The 23,376-nt window shown below is 50.6% G+C and overlaps 12 protein-coding genes across 12 annotated transcripts; 9 read left to right on the top strand and 3 right to left on the bottom strand.

The window, feature by feature from the left end:
- Positions 1 to 777: 777 nt before the first annotated feature.
- On the top strand, positions 778 to 1,661 carry psf3 (DNA replication protein PSF3; the record flags this gene model as incomplete). The annotated part of the gene is made up of 6 exons (XM_057264729.1): positions 778 to 819; positions 880 to 948; positions 1,005 to 1,063; positions 1,146 to 1,335; positions 1,403 to 1,511; positions 1,594 to 1,661. The coding sequence occupies 6 exons, from the start codon at positions 778 to 780 to the stop codon at positions 1,659 to 1,661; spliced, it is 537 nt and encodes a 178-aa protein (XP_057122449.1).
- A 1,340-nt stretch (positions 1,662 to 3,001) lies between these two features.
- N7481_005509 (uncharacterized protein) lies at positions 3,002 to 6,150 on the top strand (the record flags this gene model as incomplete). Its single annotated transcript, XM_057264728.1, has 5 exons — positions 3,002 to 3,170; positions 3,260 to 3,406; positions 3,478 to 3,737; positions 3,795 to 5,285; positions 5,338 to 6,150. 5 exons carry the CDS (start codon positions 3,002 to 3,004, stop codon positions 6,148 to 6,150), a joined length of 2,880 nt encoding a protein of 959 aa, XP_057122448.1.
- A 615-nt stretch (positions 6,151 to 6,765) lies between these two features.
- N7481_005508 (uncharacterized protein) lies at positions 6,766 to 8,220 on the bottom strand (the record flags this gene model as incomplete). The annotated part of the gene is made up of 1 exon (XM_057264727.1): positions 6,766 to 8,220. The coding sequence occupies one exon, from the start codon at positions 8,218 to 8,220 to the stop codon at positions 6,766 to 6,768; it is 1,455 nt and encodes a 484-aa protein (XP_057122447.1).
- Positions 8,221 to 10,073: 1,853 nt separating this feature from the next.
- Positions 10,074 to 10,965, bottom strand: sod2 (superoxide dismutase sodB; the record flags this gene model as incomplete). Its single annotated transcript, XM_057264726.1, has 4 exons — positions 10,074 to 10,161; positions 10,217 to 10,284; positions 10,340 to 10,746; positions 10,842 to 10,965. The coding sequence occupies 4 exons, from the start codon at positions 10,963 to 10,965 to the stop codon at positions 10,074 to 10,076; spliced, it is 687 nt and encodes a 228-aa protein (XP_057122446.1).
- A 566-nt stretch (positions 10,966 to 11,531) lies between these two features.
- N7481_005506 (putative G-patch domain protein (TFIP11)) lies at positions 11,532 to 13,553 on the top strand (the record flags this gene model as incomplete). The annotated part of the gene is made up of 1 exon (XM_057264725.1): positions 11,532 to 13,553. One exon carries the CDS (start codon positions 11,532 to 11,534, stop codon positions 13,551 to 13,553), a length of 2,022 nt encoding a protein of 673 aa, XP_057122445.1.
- Positions 13,554 to 14,446: 893 nt separating this feature from the next.
- Positions 14,447 to 15,070, top strand: N7481_005505 (uncharacterized protein; the record flags this gene model as incomplete). Its single annotated transcript, XM_057264724.1, has 2 exons — positions 14,447 to 14,726; positions 14,799 to 15,070. The coding sequence occupies 2 exons, from the start codon at positions 14,447 to 14,449 to the stop codon at positions 15,068 to 15,070; spliced, it is 552 nt and encodes a 183-aa protein (XP_057122444.1).
- A 1,420-nt stretch (positions 15,071 to 16,490) lies between these two features.
- Positions 16,491 to 17,571, top strand: N7481_005504 (VIT1/CCC1 transporter family protein; the record flags this gene model as incomplete). The annotated part of the gene is made up of 3 exons (XM_057264723.1): positions 16,491 to 16,551; positions 16,652 to 16,991; positions 17,061 to 17,571. 3 exons carry the CDS (start codon positions 16,491 to 16,493, stop codon positions 17,569 to 17,571), a joined length of 912 nt encoding a protein of 303 aa, XP_057122443.1.
- A 311-nt stretch (positions 17,572 to 17,882) lies between these two features.
- Positions 17,883 to 18,470, bottom strand: N7481_005503 (DUF4202 domain-containing protein; the record flags this gene model as incomplete). Its single annotated transcript, XM_057264722.1, has 1 exon — positions 17,883 to 18,470. One exon carries the CDS (start codon positions 18,468 to 18,470, stop codon positions 17,883 to 17,885), a length of 588 nt encoding a protein of 195 aa, XP_057122442.1.
- Positions 18,471 to 19,019: 549 nt separating this feature from the next.
- Positions 19,020 to 19,913, top strand: N7481_005502 (cation diffusion facilitator family transporter; the record flags this gene model as incomplete). Its single annotated transcript, XM_057264721.1, has 1 exon — positions 19,020 to 19,913. The coding sequence occupies one exon, from the start codon at positions 19,020 to 19,022 to the stop codon at positions 19,911 to 19,913; it is 894 nt and encodes a 297-aa protein (XP_057122441.1).
- Positions 19,914 to 19,999: 86 nt separating this feature from the next.
- On the top strand, positions 20,000 to 20,239 carry N7481_005501 (Cation efflux protein; the record flags this gene model as incomplete). Its single annotated transcript, XM_057264720.1, has 1 exon — positions 20,000 to 20,239. The coding sequence occupies one exon, from the start codon at positions 20,000 to 20,002 to the stop codon at positions 20,237 to 20,239; it is 240 nt and encodes a 79-aa protein (XP_057122440.1).
- Positions 20,240 to 20,461: 222 nt separating this feature from the next.
- Positions 20,462 to 21,619, top strand: N7481_005500 (cation diffusion facilitator family transporter; the record flags this gene model as incomplete). Its single annotated transcript, XM_057264719.1, has 1 exon — positions 20,462 to 21,619. The coding sequence occupies one exon, from the start codon at positions 20,462 to 20,464 to the stop codon at positions 21,617 to 21,619; it is 1,158 nt and encodes a 385-aa protein (XP_057122439.1).
- An 817-nt stretch (positions 21,620 to 22,436) lies between these two features.
- Positions 22,437 to 23,345, top strand: N7481_005499 (C6 transcription factor; the record flags this gene model as incomplete). The annotated part of the gene is made up of 1 exon (XM_057264718.1): positions 22,437 to 23,345. The coding sequence occupies one exon, from the start codon at positions 22,437 to 22,439 to the stop codon at positions 23,343 to 23,345; it is 909 nt and encodes a 302-aa protein (XP_057122438.1).
- Between the last annotated feature and the right edge of the window lie 31 nt (positions 23,346 to 23,376).

The following is a 23,376-nucleotide window of genomic DNA, read 5'->3' as shown; positions in this document are numbered from 1 at the left end:
AATAGCTCGTGATTTTATATGTCCTGGAAGATATGGCCGTTCCTACCTATGGATACTAGTATAGATTCAAAGTTGCAGGTTGCCCATGACAGACCTCGGGCGCGCTGATCATACGTACTAGTAGGAGGCTATCAAGTTCGCCCAGGTGGTCTTGTTTCTGTACCACGGGCATTACCTAGATAGTATGGTTGAGATATTCAAGTTGATTCTTATTTCTCGGACTTGTGCCGAACGAAAATAAACCATGAGCGCGACGGTTCTTGCCCAGGTGCGGTGAACACTCCAAGGTTATATATCCTGGCATTCAAGGTACAAACTAGTACCCGAATTGTGTGACACCTGGGGGGGGTATGTACCACAATCAAGATTGTGATGACGGCGATAACGAGGGTGTCGACAATGGATGGATTGAAAGCCATCGTCGGCAAGTTATTATGACGTGTTTGGGGTCTGCCACAGCTTCAATATTGCATTGTCAATACTAGTAGATGACCTGAAATGGGAGTCACGGCCGAACAAATAGCATCCTGTGTGTACTGGGCGGAAGGAGATGTTTTCTAAAAGGAGAGTTAGGAAGCTCTATTCTCTAATTCGGATCAAGAACAAAAAAATGATAGGAGGATGGTGTTCAACATCTGACGGATGTGGGTGGGTCGGATTCCCGATTGGGACAAGTCATCGTTAAAATACACGTGATCACGCGGCGCGCCGGCCAAAACGGCGGGACGCGCTGGACTCGATTCCCCGACAGCGAGCGACGAGGCATCATTCGCCAGAATGTCGTACTATGACATTGATTCCATTTTGACAGATGCACAGGTGAGTTCAGACTGATTCATGGTCTGACTACTGAGCTCAAGAGCTAACAGCCGGAGCCAGAAACTGCCTTGTACGTTCGAACTAGAAGTTCCAGGACTGGGCATCCTGGAAGGAAATCCAGGCGAAGATGTACGTTTTTGAACACCCACGGCGCTGAAAAAATCATCGGCACTCATACATCCTAGATTAAACCGGGTACTCGCATCGATCTCCCACTATGGCTGGGCGAGATGCTTTCCATCGGGTAAGACTGCGGCCCCAGCTAGGCTATTTGCCAAGTTAAAAGGAAGGAATGGCAAGTCATTTCTGACATGTAATTGCTACAGTGCACGACTGGGGACATCCCGTTTGGTCACTCTTGATATGCCATCCGCTCTGTCTGAGCGAGTGATGAACGCACTGAAAGCAGACCCACGAACGGTTGACCTGCGTTCCTTGGCACCGCATTTCTACAGCCTGGGCGAGCGAATTCTCGAACTGTTTGAGGAAGAGGAGTTGGTCGACGTATTGATGGAGGTATGTCATTGGCGGTGTCTTCCAGAAACCCTTGAGTGGAAATTGGTATTTCTGACATGGATTCTAGACCTTCAAAAAACGGGCGGCCGAGGTCTCTGATCAAGCTCATAACCCACGTGGAGCCGTTGGAGACGGAGTGGATTTCCTCCGAGGTCTCGACGAGACAGAACGTCAGCGTAAGTTGCAGGGACTGTTGTTCCGCCCGGCAGGGGACAATGTGCACAATGTGCCTTATTGGATCGAACTGACAGATTGCAGTATTCCGAGCGGCTCATGATCGGGCTAAGGAGATGCGGGTCTGGAGCGGAGAGGCTAAGCGGAAATGATCAGTCAAGACCGACTCGAGACTCCGACTGAGCTGTGCTCGTTGAGAGATATCGGGGGCGGGAAAGTTGATCTATCACGTCAAATTTAACTACATGAACCATAATAATGACTGCATGCCCAAAGGAGATGTGATCCACAATCAGCGGCATTTTCGATGCCATGGTCAATCCAAATGAAAGTAATTTTGTATTCCAATTTGGAGGCAAGTTTCACGAAACCTCCAAAAGGGGCCAAGATAGGAGGTTACTATTTAGTATGCAGCACAACTAGGAGTAGGAATAGCTTCCAGCTTCCAGCTTATGACGTTTCACATGGATGATGCGGGCGCAAGTCAAGATGGCAGAGAAAATTGTTGATGCGACCTGTCCAGTCTCTATAGGGATATACTTTGTTTTTGTGCTTTGATACTCTTGTGTGCTTATACATGTACACAGTTTGGATGGTTGCATATAGTGGGGCGGGCCACGCGATTTCATCTTTACTTTTGCTTTGCATGAACTCTTGGACTGAGAATCTAGAATGTTGAAGTTCCTCTCTGTATCCGTACTAGTACTTTGTACTTTGTACTCCCAGCCCAAGTCAGAATGGTCCTGGTCCAGGCAAAGGGAGGCAAAGGGAATCCTTCGACCCGAGCGTAAGGATAGCTGAAACCGACCCCACGGGCGCCATCCGATTGGGTTGAACTGATGTCAGGCACAGCGATCGCCCGATGATCTCGTCCACAGAGCTAGCGGGGGCTGGTTAGTCTCTCAGCTAGGGGAAGGCCGAAAAAATAAAAATAAGTCGAGTCGAGTCAAGTCAAGACGAATCTTCCATTCTTCGCCTCATTCCAGTCGTCTCCATGGCGGGGGGTTCCTCTCTCTCTCTCTCACCACACTCATTCTTTTAGTCCTTTCTTTACTACTATCACAGGGTAGTAGGTATAGCCCAGTCGCTACTTCTTCGCCCCCCCCGCGTGACTCGTCACAATCTCTCTCGATCCCTCACCTCGATAACCTCGATCTCAATCTCGATACTTTATACCTTTTTCCCCCTGGTGGATTGCCCCTGCACAACCAGAAACCTTGTATTGGTCCCACAAGTTCCTCTATTCGCTTTCTCGTCGCCTTCAATCTGCATCCCTCGCTTCCTGCAGTCAAGTCTTCCTCTGCGCAACCTCGGATCATCCAATACATTGCCTAGCGATCGTCTCATTGTGGCACCGGGCCTTCCACATCCGCTAATTAATTATCCGATGAGAGTGGAGGGCTCCGCTCTGAATTACTTTCTCTGATTTCCGATTGCGCAGGTCGCACACGGAATCGCAAACGGGGGGGATCATCTCGTATGCACAGTAGCCATGGATGTAAACGACCGGAAAACGCAGCGCCGCAGCTCGGCCGCTCCCTCGCACTCGCCCTCGCACTCGCATTTACATTCACACCCACAGTCCCAACCGCGAGGCGCAGTATATCATTCTGAGACTACCCCATCCACCCGCAGTGCCTCCTCCAAGCGTTGTCCCAGCAGTGAGCCCTCCACCCCCTTCCGTCCTAACTGCCCAAAACAAAAAAAAAAAAACATCCGTCGAGCTAACCTTCGCTTTTCCTCTTTTCAGATCAATCTGATCGTCCACAACATCCGTCCCTGAACCGAGTGAAGGGTAGAGCCAATATGAATACTCCTCCCCGGATGAGCCCAGAGATGTCCTGGCTCAGTGATCAATCTCCTGTGCGTGGCACACGAACTCCGCCTCGCCCATGCAGTATGTCCCCTCTTCCCTGTATTGGAATCGTTGGGCGAATGCATCTAATGCTGGATTTGTGATTGCAACAGAAGCATCTGAGCCTGGTACTCCGACCACATTGGTGAATCCAGCCTCTAGTCTTCTCCAAGATCTATTGAAGGAGCAGCGTGCTCATCGTGGTTCTCGAGGAGCCGGATCTGAAGAATGGAATGATAGCCGCCCAAGGACCCCCGAGAACCGTTCCGCCCAGGAAGACACCGCCTCCGAGAAATCACGGAAGATGAAGGATACTTTTACCGCAAGCTCACGGGAACAGCCGAAGGAGATGGGCGTCCGAGAGATGGATCAGGTGGGTCCCTCGGTAGAACCGATCGATCGATCAACACAAATCTGACCCCTGGAACAGTATGTTTCGAAAATCACCAAGTTGAACTTTGACCTGAAGTTGGAGATCTTCCACCGCACCCAACAGCTGGGAACCATGGAGAAAAAAATGGAGCGAATGGAAGAGATGGAAGAGGAGCTGCAACAGATGCACAAACTCGAGGAGGAAGTGGTGGAGCTTCGTGTGGCTAAAAAGCAGAATCACAGCCTACAGGAGTCTAACGATCGGCTTCGGGAGGAACTTCACAAGCGAGACCAGGCTGTCGCTGAAGCCGTACAGTTCATCTGCCAGCTGGAGGCTAAGATCGACGAGATTGAATCGGGCGGACGCACTTCCCAGGCCTCTTTTAATCGTCTTGTGCTCGACGGACCCAATGCAACGCCGAGGACACAGACGGCCCTTGAAATTCCAGAGCGAACGTCATCCAAGCGAGCATCTTTGAAATCACCCGAACGCACTCTCAACAAAGTCCCCTCGTTCATGCGAGGAGACGGCGAAAGCACTTCGGTTCTGCGCAGCTTATACGCCCCAGAAGTGAATAAGTCATACTCAGCTATGAGTCAATTGACGAAATCGGAAAGCTATAACACCATGAACGACATCCTGGAACCGGGATCGCCCAGGCTCAGTGTACTCAGCGAGTGCAGCGAATTGCATCCATTAGATACCCCTACGAAATGGGACCAAGCTGACAAGCTGGATATTCCTGTGCGCAAGGTTTCATCTATGGATTCTTTTGACAGCTTCAACCCCCGGCTCGAACGAGAGGAGAGGATGGATTCCCAAATTGACGAATGGATGGAGCCGCGTCAAGATATGCAACAGACTATAATCAGACGGCGCATGAATCGAGTCACGTCAGATGCTTCCAAAATCCCAACAGCCCCATTCAGGATTTCGTCTAACCATCAAGGACGCGGGCGTCTGGACGAGTCGCTCTTTGTCGGTGTCAAACTTCCACCCACCCCCGATACTATGAGCACCGCTCATGTGGCAGGTCGCAACGGCTCAAATGGTAGTATGGCGGCCGCAGCGCAGAGAAGTCCCAGGCCTGAACGCGACCTTTGGCTTGCTGGTCGACCATTGGAACGTCATCGCTCTGCTGATGAGCTCACAACCAGAACTCGCCACAGCTACACTGGCAGCGACATCACGGACAGTATGCAAACAAACTGCAGCGATACTCCTCGCCTGGGCTTCATGAATGATAAAGAATCCCCCTCTATGTTCCCTTTCAACACCGTTGCCTCGAAAGCCAGTGAACTACTTGGGCCTGGAAGTCCTAACAACCCGGTCGTTGATTCATTTGGTGGTCTTCTCCGTCAAAACAGCAATGGTAGCCAAGATGAAGCAGTTCCTCCGGCGATTCCTGTGTACCGAACCCCAACCAAGACTGTTTCCAAGTCTCGGTCCATGGAAGATGAAGCGTCACCTCCGCTCACTCCCCAGGAGTGGATCGCCGCTGCAAGGCACGCTCCTCGGTCTCGCAAAGAGCTAGCTCATGGCCTTCGGGTTGAGAGAGGGGGGGCGTGATGACCTGCCACCTCGCAAAGTTATAAGCCAGGCTGCATTCCACGACGGGGATAGTGTTGACTCCTACCCAATGGAGCATGATGCGCCAGGGGTCCCGACCCTCGACATGGACACACTCAATATCCTTGAACAGCCCATTGCTGAGGTCCCTGAAGACCCCGTTCCGCAGCAGAAATCTGAGCCTGAACAGCGCCGACGCTTCAGCTTCCGGCCCCCATTCCTGAACCGTGCAAACCTCCCTCGCCGTCTCCAGCCCTCGCAGACTGTACCTGACCTGATGGATGACGATGAGGAGGACGGCGCGCCGTCGCCAATTATCCCGAAGACTCGTAATGTGGGCGGCGCAGGTCGTCGTCCTATGTCACAGATAATAGCCAACTCAACGGACTACTACTCATCCAGCGTCCCTGCTTCAAACGAGAGATTCGGAAACGAGAACTTCACAGTAAAATCCTTTCACCAATCGCTAATGGAGAGTCGCGACGAAAACCTTCCCCCTATCCAGAATGGATCCGCCACCATTTCTGGACGTCCCACAACATCCCACAGCGCAGATCACAAACGTCGCAGCTCACTTGGAATCTTTGGCTGGATGAAAGGCATGAGTGCTAAACGTTCAGAACCCGCAACCCCCGCCGATGCAGAGGATTTCCCCGAATCTGTGAAGGACTCGCGTCCAGTTTCGCGTCTAACACATGAGACCAGTCGGTTGACGTTGGGGCGACCATCCACTCCAGATTCAATGGACGCCCCTGTTGTTCGTCCGCGCTCGGAAATGACAATGTACTCCGACGACCAGACCCGTCGCCCACGTTATATGGGTCGTCGCGCTCGTCGGGGGTGATTTACCCCGATAGCAAACTTCCGATGCTTTCCCAACTCTCGCTTACCTCGCTCACCTCCTTGTACTTATGATACCCACGTCCATGTATAACAACAAAGAAGAGTGGGCAGCATCAGGAAAGGTGTTATCATCTCAAAACGACCGATTCCTTTCGTCCCTCGGGATGTGAATTTGCGATGGTTTTGTACACTCTCCTATGTATCCATATTTAAATTCTTCCTGCCGGACAGGAAGGGTGCTCATGTCTTAAATGATTCAAGTGCGCAGCATATCTCTATGGGAAGGCTACAATGAAAAATAGCGGATTTGGGTTTACAATATAACTTATTATATTATTCAGTCTCTGTGATGATTTCAAAAATTGAATCGAATCAAACTCTGCCCTCTCAGGCTCTCACCCAAAGATTATAGCCCTATACCGTAGATTACGCCTAGTCGCTTTTCATTGACATTCACCTTTCAAAGAATCCGTAATTTTGTGGCATCCAGGCCAGTTCGTCACCCGTAACTCCATTACCTGTCCTCGTCATCAAACGCCGTCCTCTAAAAAGCGTACCAAGAATAATAAAAAAATTCAAATAATACAAAAGGACCAATGAACCGCGGTCTTCAATGTTAATACCAATCATTGCCCTTTTCTCCTAATTTCTTCTTTTTCGGATTGAGAGAAATCACACGTTGACCCGGGAGCGCATCGGCAGTAAATGCCGCCTCAAAGATACTCGCGATTCCACGCTTAGCATAATGAGCGAAAGCGTCGTAATCATCGCGTTTCCCATTCACGGCTCCCCACTCCAGGCCCTGTGGAGACATGCCATCGCCTAGGTCACTCCACCGTGTCACAACGATAGCTTGTCTGAACACGCCGGGGCGCGAGTCACCGCGGTCTTCGGAAAGCTTCACTTCAATGAGATATTCGGTCGGGCACTCGGGGCACCGACGCATAGGCCTGCAGAACCCACAGAGCGTAGTCAGAGCATTAGGATCAAACCCTGATCCCGTCCAGCGATCCTTGACTTTATGTTCGAGGCCCTGTAGCCCGCCTGTCTCGCGTGCTCTGGGGATATGGCCTAGCGCGCACTTACAGGCAGGCATGAGTTCGCCGTCCCGCCAATGTGCGCAAGCAGAGAAATAGGGCCAGTAGTCTTCGCGTGAGAAGAGGAGCATTCGTTGTGCTGATGCAGGCAGGTCGGCCGGCGCAAATGCCTGGCTAGTTACCCGCATCATCAGCCGTCCTTCATGAATGTGGAATCGTGAGCTGAACGACCAGTCATCCCGTTTCCAACGTCTACCCATGTCCTCGACAGGGATTCCATATCTCGGCCCGAACCGATGTGCACGCATGACGAGCTGGACAAAGGAATATGGGAGCATTCGGCCGTGCGTAATGCGGTGTCGTGGCGCTGGATTAAGCGCGTTGAACGCATTGGCGCAGTTGAACAACGGGTTGATAACGTGGGCCGGCCTCATGCGTTCCTGTCCTTCCTGTATACGGCGATGATACCGAGCACAAGGGAAACAAAGTAAATGATGCGGCAGTGACTGATCAAGTCTCGCCAAGAAGTCAATTTTATAATGGAATTTCTGCGACGCATCCAGCGAGAGGAAGTACCGCGGTCCCAGACGGCGGTACAGTGTAATCGTCGCAATTGCCAAGCTAGCCGCATCAGCCGGATCCAAGTACCAAGCAATAAGCGCCCACAGTCGCGATGGCAACTTGGAAATATCCCCCTCTCCAGGTTCTCGACGGTCCTCAAGCTCCCCGGTAGGCCCATAGCTATCAACCGGATCCAACAAGCCAAGAGAGTGGATCATGGTCGTGAAATCGTGACGCTCGCCCAATTGCGTGTCGACATTCGCATGCATCTGCTTATATTTTTCCCGGTGCACCTGTAAGGGCGCGAGATCGGGCATCGGAGGTGGTTCATCGGCGCTGGGACATGCGGCCAGCCGCAGGTCGGTCGTAGAGCGACTGCCCTTCCGGAGGGTTTGGCGGGATTTCTTGGACCGCAGGGCGTTGGTGAATAGAGATCGAAAGCCCCCTTTCGGGCCCGGACTCTCTGCCGACATGTTGGATTGCGCGTGACTTGGAGGTCTGGGGTCTTGCGAGTGGATTTCGAGTGAATGTTTGTAGAGCCTTGAAGTTGCTCTTGAACTTGAACTTGAAGACCCTAGGCGGCCCCGGGGGCTTACGTGACGGCCCGCGTCGGCCCGGGTGAGCCACATCTGTGGCTGTTCTATATACTACTAGGTAGTGTCTGAGTCTGCGATTGTTGTCCGATATTCTGATGTATTGATAGGTTATTGTTTTTAGAATTCCTAGATAATTCACTGGGACATGTAGAAATTCTGCATCTGACTTGGCACGTACATGTGCCCTCCGAAGTATGGACGTGTTGAGGTATGCAGCCCTGTAGGGATAGGTTGTAGGACGTGAAACTGTTACCACTACAATTACTAGTAGTAGTACGACACTTTATCTTTGAATATCATGGAAACATGGTTTATTGATCTATCCCCGAAGTCGCTCGACCCGACATTTTCTCTTATATGTTCAAGTTTAACCCACTTGAAGTTTGAAACACTGAAATCTACAACAAGAAATTGGGATTTGGCTATCGCAACGCGCCAATTGCTCATACTAGTACTACTAGCAGCTGACGGCAACTATGACAACCTGCCAGTGTGCAACTGGTGGCCGAGAACCGCCCTTCCTCCCCCGCCTTTCCCCACCATCCAAAATATGGGGTCAGTACTAGTGTCTACCTGTAATATGGCATTCATTTTATAATGGTCATATCTGGTACTATATGATATGTCTATAGTTACATATCTAGCTAGAAGACTTCAACTTGATATTCTCTCAATGAGCAACTGGCGTATATAATCTCAAGACAATGGAGATAATATTACAAAATACTACAAATAGTAATACTACATATAGTACCATTCATGTTTTATACTACTAGTGATGGACATACACTGTCCACCAGGGGATATCCATATATACCAATATAAACAGAGTTACATCCCAACTTGAACCTTTGGAAATGCCTAGGTCAATGACAGCGTGCAACTTCTAAGTGCGAGGCTTCTCACGCTCAGGTTCGCATACAAGTAGTATTCGGCTTCTTTGAATAAAACCAGATTGCTATGTACCACCAATTGTATCCTCCCAACGTAGGATCATGTGGTATTTTCCACAATTCATCGATTGGCCTGTGAAGCATCCGGGTACGCCTGTTGAACCAACCTCGGATATTGATGATATTTGCATCAAGTTCGAGCAGGAAGTAGAGGAGCCAGCGGACCCTGAGCCTCCGAACAACCTTGGCCGTAAAACCAAGCACTTCTCGAATATGTTTTTCTATACACGCTCAGGCGAAAAAGGGTCTGACTGCAAAGTTGGCTTCTACGCCAGACACGTCGATGAGTGGCCATGGCTTCACTCATTTCTGTCAGTGGATCGTGTGAAGCTTCTGTTACAGAATGACTACAATGGCAAACGTATTGAGAGGTTTGAATTGCTGAATATTCTAGGTAAGATGAGGACCATTGCTTCGAAAACGCGACCGACTCTAATGCAGATTCTAGCGGTGCATTTTCTCTTGAAGAACCACCTGGATGGAGGTGTCTCACCCAGCTCGGCATATGATGTGCTGGAAAAGAATGTAGCCGAAAATCTACGAGCCAAAACATGTGCCGATTCCGACCCGGTTTTTCGAGTGTGGCAAGATCTGAGCATATGGCCGTGTCATTCGAAAACGATTTGGCGAATAATTAGGCAATGCATCGCAGTTATGGTATCAGATAGAAATACAAAATGCCACTAGGCATTGATTAAATATACGCATGCTACAATACATGGTAAATTTAAGCTATCCATATCAAGTCGCTTTCAAAAGGGTCACGGTACAGTCCGCTTAAGAGAAACGCTTCTCGACAGTCTTCCAGTTGATGACCTCCCAGATGGCCTTGAAGTACTCAGCCTTGCGGTTTTGGTAATCGAGGCTAAATGGAGGGTTAGCAAGTAGTTAGGTGGGGTACTTTTGGTGGTTATGCTTACTAGTAGGCGTGCTCCCAGGCGTCAATACCAAGGAGGGGCTCGAACTGACCGACAACGGGGTCCTGGTTCTTTTGGTGTGTTAGCATTTGTTATTCTACTCCTGACAGAAACTAGATTACTTACGGCGTAGGTGCGGATGCTGATCTGGCCAGTCTGCTTGTCCTTGACGAGCCAAGCCCAACCGCTGCCCTGGATACCAGCAAGAGCAGTGTTGACCTTGTTCTGGAACTCGCCGAGGCTACCGTAGGTCTCATCGATGGCCTTAGCAAGGGCGCCCGAGGGGGGCTCACCACCGCCAGCGCTCTTGGGGGCCAGGTTCTCCCAGAAGAGAGTGTGGTTAAGGTGACCACCGCCGTGGAAGTTGATGGCGGGCTTCAGAGAAATCTGGGTAGCAATGTCACCCTTGTGCTGAGCCTCCTGGAGCTGCTCAAGAGCGGTGTTGTAGCTGTTGACATAGGTGTTGTGGTGGTTCTTGTGGTGGAGCTCCATGATCTTGCCGGAGATCGACGGCTCAAGAGCGCCATAGTCGTCTTGGTGTCACGTTAGTTCATTGAATTCTTTCTACATATGCGATTCGATTCCGAGTTGAAGCAATTCCGGGTAGACCGAGGAAAGAACAACTTACAGGAGAGGTCGGGCAGAGTTGCCTTGCCGCGGGCGAAGGTCAAGCCCGCAGCTCCGGCCTTGAAGGAAGTCGACGCTCCTGAGCGCAGAGCGACGCGTGCAGAGTTTGCAAGAACAGCAGCCATTTTGAAGGACGTATTGTGGTATTAATGAAGATGGAGTGTGAGAAGAAGTATGGGGGAGGAGTAAGGATTTAATTGAAGAGGAAAAGAAAGGATAAGCGGGAGACTCTCATAGCTAATGAAGTAACCGAGCTTAACGTCATTCTTGTTTTCGCCGGTCGGCTGTGAGTTTCTCCGCCCCGACGTGAATTTCATATGACAACTTGAGCAACCAAATCATTGATTACATTAATCCCCCCTACTTCAAGTTGCGAGGGACCAGCTTGGAGCTATGGAGTCGCCATCTCCTCCATATGCCGGTCAAAAGCGCAAAGTTACCGACATGAGCTCCTCCGACGAGGAGGATGCGCGCCCGACTACCGGCTTCCGTGGCTTTGCTAGAGCCCGCGATCGTTCCGAATCTCCTGCCACCATGAGTGGTCTAGGTAGCACGTCACGCAATCCCCGGAACAACATGTCAAATTCAAATGCACCCCTGCGAGGGGGAGCAGCCGGTCGCGGTGGAAAGGGTGGAGGCGGCAGCTCGTTCGCCGCGCGCATGATGGCGAAGATGGGCTACAAAGAAGGACATGGTCTCAGGAACCACTGGACAGGGTATTATCAATCCGATTGAGGCTCAAGCGCGTCCGACAGGTGCCGGTTTAGGTGCGGTCCGCGAGAAAACCAAACAGGCTCGCGATGAAGAACGCCGGGAAGCCGAGCGCAAAGGCGAGACGGTCGAAGACAGCTCCGACGAAGAAAAACGAAGACGGAGAAAGAAGAAACAAGAACGCAAGACAGAAAGTCGGAGTGGTACGGGTACCCCGGTTGCGCGCGTCAAACCTCAATTCCGCACCGCAAGGGAAATGGAGACCGACATGGAAGGATTGGAGGTGCCAAACGTTCTTAAATCGCTTGTGGATGCTACGGGCAAGGAACAACGAGTCCTGACCTCGACGGCCGGCTTGATGACATCGCAAGAATTTGTGAGCCAAGGGGAAGGAGAAGCTCTAAAGATTGCTCGGCGTGCTCGGAATGACCTTGAAGCTTTCGCAGACGAGTGGAAGGGCTTGACGGAGCGGAAGAAGTTCATCGAGATTGAGGAAGCACAGGTTGTCGAAGAATTGGACGAATACCAATCTCGAGTCGACCATCTTACAGGATTGATTGCGGCTGTGCAGGAGCTGGACTTCTATGAACATGACGAAAGCATTATATCTAAGTTCGATGAGATGACTGGCAAGCTCGAAGCTATGGAATCGAAGTACCGCGATATTATGGATGAATACAAACTGGCGGAGGCCGCTGTGGCTGCCATACATCCTCTATTTCGGCAGGCCATGGAGGAGTGGGAGCCACTACAGAACCCTACGTTCCTCGTTTCAAACCTCAGTCGTCTCCAGCCACTTCTCACCAGCCAGAACAAGAAAGGGGAAATCCGACAACGTCAGTCAACTTCTCCATATGAGACTATGATATATACTCTATGGCTACCCCGAGTCCGCTCAGCACTCATGAATGACTGGGATGTCCATGAACCTTCTACTGCGACAAACCTGGCAATGGCCTGGAAACCGGTCATACCGCCTTTTGTATTCGCAAATTTACTGGATCAATTGGTGGTTCCCAAGCTCAGTGGTGCCTTGAAGCAATGGAAACCCCGAAGCAGCCGACGACATCCGTCTGAGCATGACGGACAGTTCCCGTGGTGGTTGTTCACATGGTTACAGTACTTGGACGATCGACACACCAACCCCAGGCAACCAACAGGTCTCATGTCGGATGCCAAGAGAAAGTTCCGTGTGGTGTTAGATTCCTGGAGCCTGCGCCGGGGCCTTGTGAACGGCATTGAGTTGTGGCGAGATGCATTAGGCCCAGAGTTTGATGTATGCTTGCGCAATCACCTACTGCCTCGCCTTGCACGTCATCTTCGTGAGGACTTTGTCGTGAACCCGCAAGACCAGGATTTGACCACATTAGAGGATGTTCTCCGCTGGAGAAGTTTCTTTAAGCCTAATGTTATGGGCATGTTGCTGGTGGCAGACTTCTTCCCGAAGTGGCATGAGATCTTGTATATCTGGCTCACCAACGATCCTAATCACGAAGAAGTCGGCGAATGGTTCTCATGGTGGCAGACTCAGATCCCGGCGGAGATCAATGATCTTGCGATGGTTCAGGATGAGTGGAATAAGGGTCTGCAGACTATGGATCATGCCTTGAATCTTGGAGATCGCGCCGCGGCCGAGTTGCCGCGCCCCGCACTTCCCATGCAGTCAGCGCTTCCCACGCGAGAAGATGCCGTGGCCGAGGCAGCAGCGGCAGCACCAGTTCCTTCGCACGCCAAGCCCCAGGCGAGCAAAGAAGAACCTGCATTCAAGGATATAGTGGAAAGTTGGTGCATGGATCAGGAACTCCTCATTCGTCCATTGCGGGAAGCGCACCCCAAGAATGGCCTGCCTCTGTTTCGGATCACGGCGAGCGTCACTGGAAGCGGTGGCGTGGTGGCATATTTACAAGGAGACGTCGTATGGGTTCAGAACAAAAAAGCCAAGGATGTTTGGGAACCGATGGGCTTGGAGGATCAATTGGTGGAGCGTGCCGAAGGCCGATAGGGCCTCCCACCTACCACATAGACTATGTACAGTTCCATGTTTACCAGATTTCATTACGAAGATATCCCCAAAATTGCATCACCCCATCTGCACTCCCAAGAACAATTGCTGCGATGTGACGTGGACCTCGCTGGCTTTCAAGGCTGATTCGACCCACTTGACCCACCGCACGTCCGGGGGCCATTCTTTCATCACATTATGCCAATCTTGCCCAAAGGGTATAGCTGGGCGCCATGGGGAACTGGTTGATACAGCCTTGATCATCGATGCAAACGCGTCCATGTACTGACATATGTTGGTCATCCCGCCACAAAGGACCAGGGTAGTGCCAGGGACCAGACAAGAAAGAGGAGCAGTTCTTGACGCCATACCTACAGGTCGACGCAAGCCAAGAAAGTCCCCAAGAAGCTCCAAGCAGCTGGGCACTCCGCCTTAACCGGATCTTCATTCAGTTTCCTTGTTTCGTCCTACCCCAGTCCTAGCAGTTCAACCACTGGCCCTGCGGCTCCTTGACCCCAGCCCCTCCCATTTCTTGGCTAAGGCACTGCCTGCTGGGCTGTCTGGGGGCCACGATGGTTTTATTGGTCGCATGAGCTCCATGGGGCGATGAGATCTCCACTGATGGCACGGCGTACAAATCACCTTTCAGCTTCGGTAGTAGCTATTCGTGAATCCCTCTCGAATATGGTGGGGGGGGCGCCGATAATTTTAGATAACTCAGGCGTGATCAAACTCTCGGCATATCATTGGCATGCCGTAGTATATAAAGGGTATCGCATCTCTCGGGAATATCGACCTCTTCCCCCCTGCAGAAATTTGAAGAAAGAGAAAGCCCCTCACTCCATCTTTCACAAACCCGACCCCGATCCTGATCCATAAGTTCCACAGCCACCATGCAGACCAAGATTGTCGTTTCTTTGCTCCTCGCTAGCTTGGCGGCGGCGGCTCCTCAGGCTACAGGCTCAAGCGACTCGGAAATAGATATTCCAGCCAGTATCCAGGGCGAACTTTTCTCCGCCCTACCTACCTCGGTGCAATCAGAGCTTCTGGCCGACCCCACTGGTGCTCTCCCCTCAATCTATAGCGAGTACGTGACTAAGACCGAGTGGATTTCGAGCCTGCCATCGGATGTCCAGAGCTGGATCAGCGGTGCCGAGTCCTCGATCTCTGATAGTGCGTCTGGCTCTGGCTCAGCCACGGCCACTTCCACTGTTACTGGCTCTGCTGCCACTGGCACTGCTACAGGCAGCGACAGCACCACCCTCACGGGCTCTTCGTCGGGGACGGCCACCGACTCGACCACTGGTTCCAGCAGCGTAGTTGCAACCACCACTGTCGAGTCGACCGCAAAGACCACTGGCTCCGAGACTGGCTCCTCAACCGCCGCCAGTAGCAGTGATGGGGCTTCAAGTAGCGCCGGATCGGAGACTTCGACTGCCGGTGCCCCCGCTGCCACTGGTATGGGAATGGGCCTGGCAGGTGCTGCCGGAGTTCTGGGCGTGGCGCTTTTCCTGTAAAGGAAAGACGGCGAGTGAAGATACAAATACTTGGTCTCCAGTTATGTCCAGTTTAGTCGAGGGTGGTCTCCATTCTTCTAAGCTGTTGGGACTTTGTGGCGGACTAGTTTTGGTTTCCTTTGTTTCCATGAATAACGGGAGTTGTGGTTGACTCCGCTGTATTTACAATAATTGAATCCCCATGCACTGATGTTAGTCTTGATGGGTTTTACCTTGTTATATCGTACTATAGGTAGTAGTCTTACTCCATACAACCCTTGAAGGTATATTTGTACTACTAGTAGGTATCTTGCAATTTAAGGTTCCCGCTGATCCGCAACGGTTCGTGTAATTGTGTGACCCTTAGGTGGTTGAAAGTACCCATGTACGGAGTACTGGTTGTAGTACAGTACACTTGATCCTATGATTCACATGTTCTTTTACCTTTCAGTCAAAGCAAAGCAAAAAATAATCATCAAAACCCCACCAAAAAGCCCACTCCAATAGTACCAAACCGTGTACGGTGTACATAGCTTCCAACAATGGTAAACTCCGAAGACATCAAGCCTCAGTGGATCCCATCCAAGGTAATTCCGAGCCCTAAAATCCGGGAATGTCTCCACCACCAATCAGCTCCAAACCATTGCTAGTCGATCCAGATTGATCGCCGAGTGCAGCCAATCACCTCATCAATAATGGTCAGCACGATCATCACCACCAATCGCACCTCAAGGATTTGTCGTCGCTTGCAGCTCTTGGAATTGATCTTGCACCTTTGGAGAACCTCAATACTGGACATATTACGGTCGCTGACCTTTCTGATGCCCCTGATTGGTGTACCGCCCCTCGAAATGGAATGCATCTCCAGTTTTTTTTTCTTCGACTTTCTCTGCGCTAATGAAGGTTTGCGTTTCCAGAGCGTTGAGAATCGGTGAGGACTGTGGCCAAAGAGTTTGCGCAGAGTTATAAGGGACGTGCGTGGTCTCTTCTAAGATTTATTGAGAGTTTTCTACTTCAAATCCCATCTGTTTCAGCTGCTTCTCCTCTGTACTTCAAACAGGAAGTATCATTGTTTTCGTTGTTGCTTTCTGATCCACCATCCGAGACGTGTTCCACGACGACTCCATTCAGGCCTGGCTGTGACGACCGATCCCCCTTTAAATCCCCCAGAGTCCTCTCGCCTTTTTTTTTTCTCTTTTCCTCTTGCTTCGCTCTTCAGAGTTCCTCTTGCATCCTCTTTGCCTTTCCCCGTAAACGTGAACCTTGACGTCAGAATCGCTTGCCATAGCTTGCATAGTTCGGGCAATCCTTTGAAAGTCAATAATCTCCCGGGTTTCAGGCCACTCAGGATCGACACTGGGCGGAAATTGTGTCAGATTCATTCCAATCGACGGAATTATAACAGTTTGGGAAGAATCAAAACATAGCATCACTCAGCATCATGGCCCTCCTCTTCATCAAACAGAAGCTGTTCCCTATACAGCAATCCAACACGTCTTCCAGTGAGTATTGTCCTGCAATAAGGTTTCACATTTGCCTTTTCAGAACAGAGCAAAAAGCAAAAACAAAACAACGGTTCGAAACTAACCCATTTTCACCTAGACAAGCCCCTCCTCGCTCGTGGAGATGACGACGAGACCCTCCGCGACAGCGACTCCGACCAGGACCTCGAGTCCCAGCGTTCGTACGATACCTTCGGACGATGCGTGAGCAATGATGATTCCACCGCTTCCGCAAGCAGCACACGGTCCCGCATCAACCCTCGCATCGTCTCAGATGCCATCCTCGGTCTTTCGGATGGATTGACTGTTCCTTTCGCCCTCAGCGCGGGTCTTTCTGCCCTGGGAAACACCAAGGTTGTTGTACTAGGTGGTCTGGCGGAGCTTGCTGCAGGTGCAATCTCTATGGGACTTGGAGGCTACGTTGGAGCTAAGAGTGAAGCGTGAGTTTAATAACCCTTTGGTCTATCGTCCTGTATGTGCGCATCGACTGACAAGGAACTTCCCTACAGAGAATCATATGATGCCACAGTTCGTGAGACACAGGCGTTAATTAAGAGCGACCCGCTCGAGACACAGTCCATGGTACGCCAGACGTTTGCTCCATACGGACTCTCGCCCACTGCCATTGAAGATATCACACGCGACTTGCATGCTTCGCAAGACCGATTGCTCGAGTTCTTGTTGGCCTTCCACCACCGCGAGTCTGCGCCTGATTGCAACCAGGCCTGGATCTCTGCCATCACCCTGGCTCTGGGATATTTCGTCGGTGGATTCATTCCTCTAATTCCCTACTTCATCCTGACTCAAGTCATCACCGCGTTATATTGGAGTATCGGCGTCATGGGTATCACCCTATTTGCCTTTGGATACACTAAGACTGCCGTTGTCCGTGGATGGTGCGGACGTGACAATGTCATGGCAGGCACCTGGGGAGGTGTACAAATGTGCCTTGTTGGCGGTATTGCGGCCGGCGCAGCGATTGGATTGGTGCAGCTGATTGACACCAATGGTGCTCAATAACCCTCTTCCCACAGGGATTTAAAAAACTGCTTCGGCGATTAACGATTACACGTCTGATTTTAAAAGCATTCTCGGAGTTTTATCTTTCTCTCGACTCTCATCATGACTCCTCATGGGTCTCATCAGCGAGCATTTATCTTTTTACATGATATATGATTAAACCATAATTCATCTTTTCCTCGTTGCTCCAATCGTATATACGTACTAGTAGTACTTTTATTAGATATGTTGAATTATACTAGTAGCGGAATAGAACTCATCCCAAGATGTGAGACAAACGTATATGTAGATACCACCTATTGAGATATCATTCACCCGGCCAAGGCCCTCTGGACCAAGGTCAGCGCTCGCTCCGATAAATTCAGCTTTAGCGCCTCGTCCCGACCAGCAGGGGACATCTTGCCCCAAGTCTTGCGCAATATATCAACCATCTTCTCCTCATCCCCGAGATCCTTTTCGAACTTGTCAAACTGGTCATCTAAAAAAACCAAGCAGGCCACATCCTCCAACGTCTGCGTATCGGGGTCACCGGCCTTCAAATCCGCCTTTTGCACCATTGCCCCGACGCGTGTCGCCTCCTCCTCGCTATATCCAGCCTCGACACACATCTCTTTCACCAGCGCGGCCTGTCGTCGCTGTAGCCCCGCACGCCAGGAGTGATATCCGATCTTCGTGGCGGGGTAGGAGCTGCGCGGGACTTCCCAGCGGCGGAGGTGCTGGGCACGAATGGCGAGACGGAGAAGCTCGGGGGCATTGGGATTTAGGCGCTCGAGATAGAATGTCATTTGCTCGGCGTAGTGGAGTTCGTAGGGTTTTGTGGTGTCGTTGGTGGTTATTGTGTTCGGGTCATCCTTGTGTGCGGCATCGATGCGCTCGAGGGCGCCGTCATATTTCGACATGGTAGATCGCAAGCGAGCTGTAGAGAAACAAGTTGGAGCAAAATCGTTGTCCTTTGATTGAGGTCTGGAGACTGTCTCTTATCAAGGAGGGTTCGCGAAGGAAAAGTGCTGAGGGTGCGGTGCGAATTAACTGCGTCCGGCCGATAAGGTTGATGGGGCTCCAATTTCCCAAGGTCGCAAATGGAATTGCGCCGTCGCTGATTGGCTCTGGCGAAGTATACCCGGCCTGCACGGCCATCCCAGCTTGGATACACCCGTCAGACATTCCCTGATTCTATAATTTGGAGGGTTTGACTATCCAGGTTCAGAACTAGGTCTAATCTGTACCCTACAAGCAAAAAGAGGAAAAATAAGCGTCCCAATCGTTGGCAATCAACCCATCACGCTTGTCATCGCCAAGATTATTGGCACAACACAGCCATCCTTGGCGTCGACACCCCTAACTGAGTCAGTTTTTATCTGATCTGATCTTTTCTCTCCGGGAGATTATCGGCCTAAACTTGAACTTTAACAAGCTTCAGAGAATACTCGGCATAAAAGTCATCCAAAATGGAGGCGGATCCCTTTAACCTCCAACAATACAAGGCTGAGATCATCTCGCAGAAGAAGAATTGGCTTCCCCTCCCCACGCAGCCAAGCGAAAAGGTCAACAATTTCTACATTGAGCAAAATGAGCTCATCGATGGCTTTCTCTTCAGTGGTGATGAAGAGCGCCGAAATGCTATGGACATCGCGCAGAACGGCGGCAAGGTGAAACTTGCCGTGCGAGCTAGCTTTGTGGTCAACTTCTTTCTCTTCGTCATTCAACTCTATGCAGCTATCTCCACCGGTTCCCTGGCTCTCTTCGCTACGGCTGCCGACGCCTTCATGGATCTCGTCTCTTCGATTGTTATGCTCGTTACCTCCCGCATGTCCACCCGCCCTAAACCATACAAGTACCCGGTTGGACGCCGTCGCATCGAAACAATGGGGATCATCATGTTCTGTGCGCTCATGACGGTTGTTGGAGTGGAGTTGATTATTGAGTCGGCCAAGGCGCTGGCTGATGGAGAGACAGAGTCAAGTCAGCTCAAGTTGATTCCGCTGATATGTGTTGGAGTCGCTATTTTCTCCAAATTCTGTCTGTTCCTGTTCTGTTATAGTCTGCGACGGTACCCCGCCGCCCGCATCTTCTATATCGACCATCGAAATGATCTTGCAGTTAATGGCTTCGGTCTGCTCATGTCGATTGTTGGAAATCGTCTTGTGTGGTACCTTGACCCCGTCGGTGCTTGCTGCATTGCTCTTCTCATCCTATTTTCGTGGGTGTCGACTGCATTCGAACACATGTGGCTTATTGTAGGCAAATGCGCGCCCAGATCATTCGTAAACAAGTGCATCTATGTGACGATGACACATGATCAGAGGATTCAGAAAGTGGATACAGTGAGTAATCCTCTGTGACAGAAGGAGATGAGGTCAAATGCTAATAGAAGTAGTGTCGCGCATACCACTCTGGCCAGCAATTATACGTGGAAGTCGACATTGTGATGGACCCGGAGACCAAACTGCGAGAGTCACACGATGTCAGTCAGGAGTTGCAGCGCAAACTGGAGGGACTGGCAGATGTCGAACGTGCCTTTGTGCATGTGGACTACGACTACCATCATGATGTCAACGAAGAGCATAGGCCTCTATATGATGCTGATGGGACGGGCTCATCGATCCGGGAACTGGTGAAACGACTCTGGACCCGAAATGATAAGAATGACCAGGGAAGTGCGGTGTAGACAGGAAAGCCTCTCTCTGTATTGCATAGAGAGGTCTGGCATGCCCGAATTATGGCTTATAGTAAAACAAGTAGACGAACTACGTCGATTGCATGTATATAGGGTACCGAAGTGGACTGGGTCGCCAAGGTCTTGTCTCCCATGCCAAGAAGGGCGCAGCAAATCCTCCCTTTTATAAAGCGAACATAATTCCTCCCAAACCCTGCAAGTGTATTTAGTATCATGCTTGATATGGACAGTAATATTACCCTCGAGAGTGGGAACCCGGCGGCGTTTTCGTCTGCCGCGGATCCCTTCGATCTGTCAAGCAAACTGCAATCCCCACCTGAGGCTAACACCTCTCGCAAGAGAGCTATGTATTACAGTCCATTCAACAAATCACAGAGAAAATCAAAGGACTTGAACGACTACTACGACACTCAAAATAAACATATTGTGCGTCTCCTCAAACCTGTCCACGAACATGTCCGTGAAGCCGCCGAGACAGAAGAATCCCAACAACTCCAATATCGGATCGCCGTGTACTCTTCCTTCGTCTGCAACATATTTCTCTCTGGGCTCCAGGTATATGGTGCCGTGGCTTCGGGCTCTCTTTCTCTCTTCACAACCATGGCAGACTCGGTTTTCGATCCACTCTCCAACGTGACCCTCATCATCTGCAATCGCCAAGCCAAAAAAGCCGTTAGTCAGAAGTTTCCGGTGGGGACATCACGCATTGAAACTGCGGGGAACATCTTCTTCTCTTTCATCATGATGGCGGTGTCCCTGATCCTTGTAGCATTTTCCTGTCAGGAACTTGCCGAAGGCGGATCAACAGCCTTCCATCTCCCCTCCGTGATCGCCGTATCCGTGGCATTCTTCGTAAAGCTATGCCTCTTCGTCTACTGTTTCGCCCTACGGGATAAGTATTCGCAAGTCCGAATTCTCTGGGAAGACCACCGAAACGATCTCATCATCAATGGCTTCGGTATTCTCACCTCAGTCGGTGGATCGAAGCTCAAATGGTGGATTGACCCAATGGGTGCAATCATCCTTTCTCTTCTTATCTTGGGCCTATGGCTTAATACTTCGATTGGAGAGTTCAAGCTGCTCATCGGTGTTTCGGCCGATGCCGATATGTTGAATCTTATCACCTATATTGCCATGACACATAGCGACCATGTTCAGGCGGTCGACACAGTTCGTGCCTATCATTGTGGTCCACGACTTATAATTGAGGTAGATGTTGTCATGCGTCCCCACGAGACACTGAAAACATGCCATGATATTGCAGAGGATCTTCAGACAAAGCTGGAAAGCTTGCCTGATGTTGAGCGCGCTTTTGTCCACATTGACTATGAAACAACGCATCAACCTGAGCATTCAAAGAAGGATATCTAGCTGGGGTTTCGGACAATTGTATAGATAGGCTTTCAAGTTTCAGGGTTATTTCGACAAAGATTGCGTGTTCCGACTGAGCGTCTGAACTTTTTTTTTCAACATCGTAGTTGGGCCTGACCTGACGACCTGATTTGGGGTGTTAGTTAACGCCACAGCAAATTTTATAGACCTGCAACAGCATTTTGCTTATCTTGTTTGGTCACATGACCGACCATCGAGGACACCGGGCCGTATCACACCTTTTACCATATGTAGTAGAGTAGTTCACTAATCCCCGCGTTCCCCCGAGATTTCGCCTCAGCTTATTCCAACGTGCCCAAATCTTTCGGAAAGGGTGAGGCTTGAGCGAAGCGGCATTGTCGATTCTTCTCACTGGCTGAGATCATGACGGCCTGGTTATGACGGCCTGACCACACAATACGTAGATGATGATTGATTCCCGTCAACATGGCGACAGTTGGCCTTGCTCGACGCTCCCATCGAAAGTCAAGAACAGGTTGTTTGCAATGCAAACAGAGAAAAGTCAAGGTATGCCACGAACTACTATGTATCTCTTGAAAATATTTTAATCTGATTCTAGTGCGATGAACACAAACCAAGTTGTCGTAACTGTACAAGACGCGAGGTGCCATGTGCCTTCGCTGAGATTCCACGTCCAATCCAATCCAGCCATGCAGTGCCTACTGTGGCTGCGACGCTTGATAATATACGCGAAAGTGACAGCCCAGCTACCTCTCTGGCACCTTTAGATCGCAAGCAAGAACCTGGCTCGCAGCTTCCCATGGAATCTAGCCGTGCAGGCTTGGACATATTTGACATGGAACTCTTGCATCATTATATGACGACCACTTCTTACACCTTGTCTCGGGCCCCGGCTGTCCAAGAAGTCTGGCGTGACGAGGTCCCTCGTATTGCATTCAATATGCCGGGTGTACTGCATGCCATGCTAGCCGTCTCGGCCCTACACCTTGCCTGTTCCGACCCATCTCGGACAACAAGCTGCATTGCCCGAGCGCATTCGCATCACAACGCCGCAGTCCAGGATGTGACGCCGAATGTACAATGTCTCGCCTCCGAAAATAGTGCCGGGTTGTTCATATTCTCGTCACTGACCTGCATATTTGCATGCGCCAACGCCCAATCCACCTTCCTTGTTTTGTTTGAACACGGGCATCTTTCTGAATGGGCTCTCCTTTTCCGCGGAGCCAAAACAGTCATGGACTATACTGGTCAAGATTTCCATGCGGGGCGGCTAGGTCCGATGTTCATGCACGGTACTAACATATCGATGACTCGCCGAAGCGTCGAAGCGCTCCAACAGGGTCAGATGTATGTCCGAGAGCTGAAACAAATGGTCTCCCGTGAGTGTTTGCACGACCTTGAACTTAGTCATGTGTATGAAGAGACTGTGGAGGGGTTAGCCAGGACATTAGCAGTGGCTATGAAACCCATTGAGGGGCGGATGCTCCAAACCTCTGATGTATTTGCTTGGTTGCTTGAGGTACCAAACACCTACCTGGAACTGCTGCGGCAAGAGGCACCTGTCGCAATCATCATCTTTGGATACTTCTGTGTGGCATTATGGAAGATTGAATCAATGTGGTGGATGAAAGGACTGAGCAGCCGGCTTATGACACAATTAAATTCTGTGTTGAGTGAAGATTACCGAGGCTGGTTGCAGTGGCCAAAAAATCAGATTGATTGGAACTTGCCCAGATCCGTATAATTACGGGAGAAGGGATAGATTATAGGTGAAA

Source organism: Penicillium waksmanii (genome assembly GCF_028829765.1).
Source record: "Penicillium waksmanii strain IBT 27052 chromosome Unknown utg000005l:1.0-5232799.0:1.0-5237142.0, whole genome shotgun sequence".
In the NCBI taxonomy this organism is placed as follows: Eukaryota; Fungi; Ascomycota; class Eurotiomycetes; order Eurotiales; family Aspergillaceae; genus Penicillium; species Penicillium waksmanii.
This window is presented reverse-complemented; position numbering and strand designations above follow the sequence as displayed.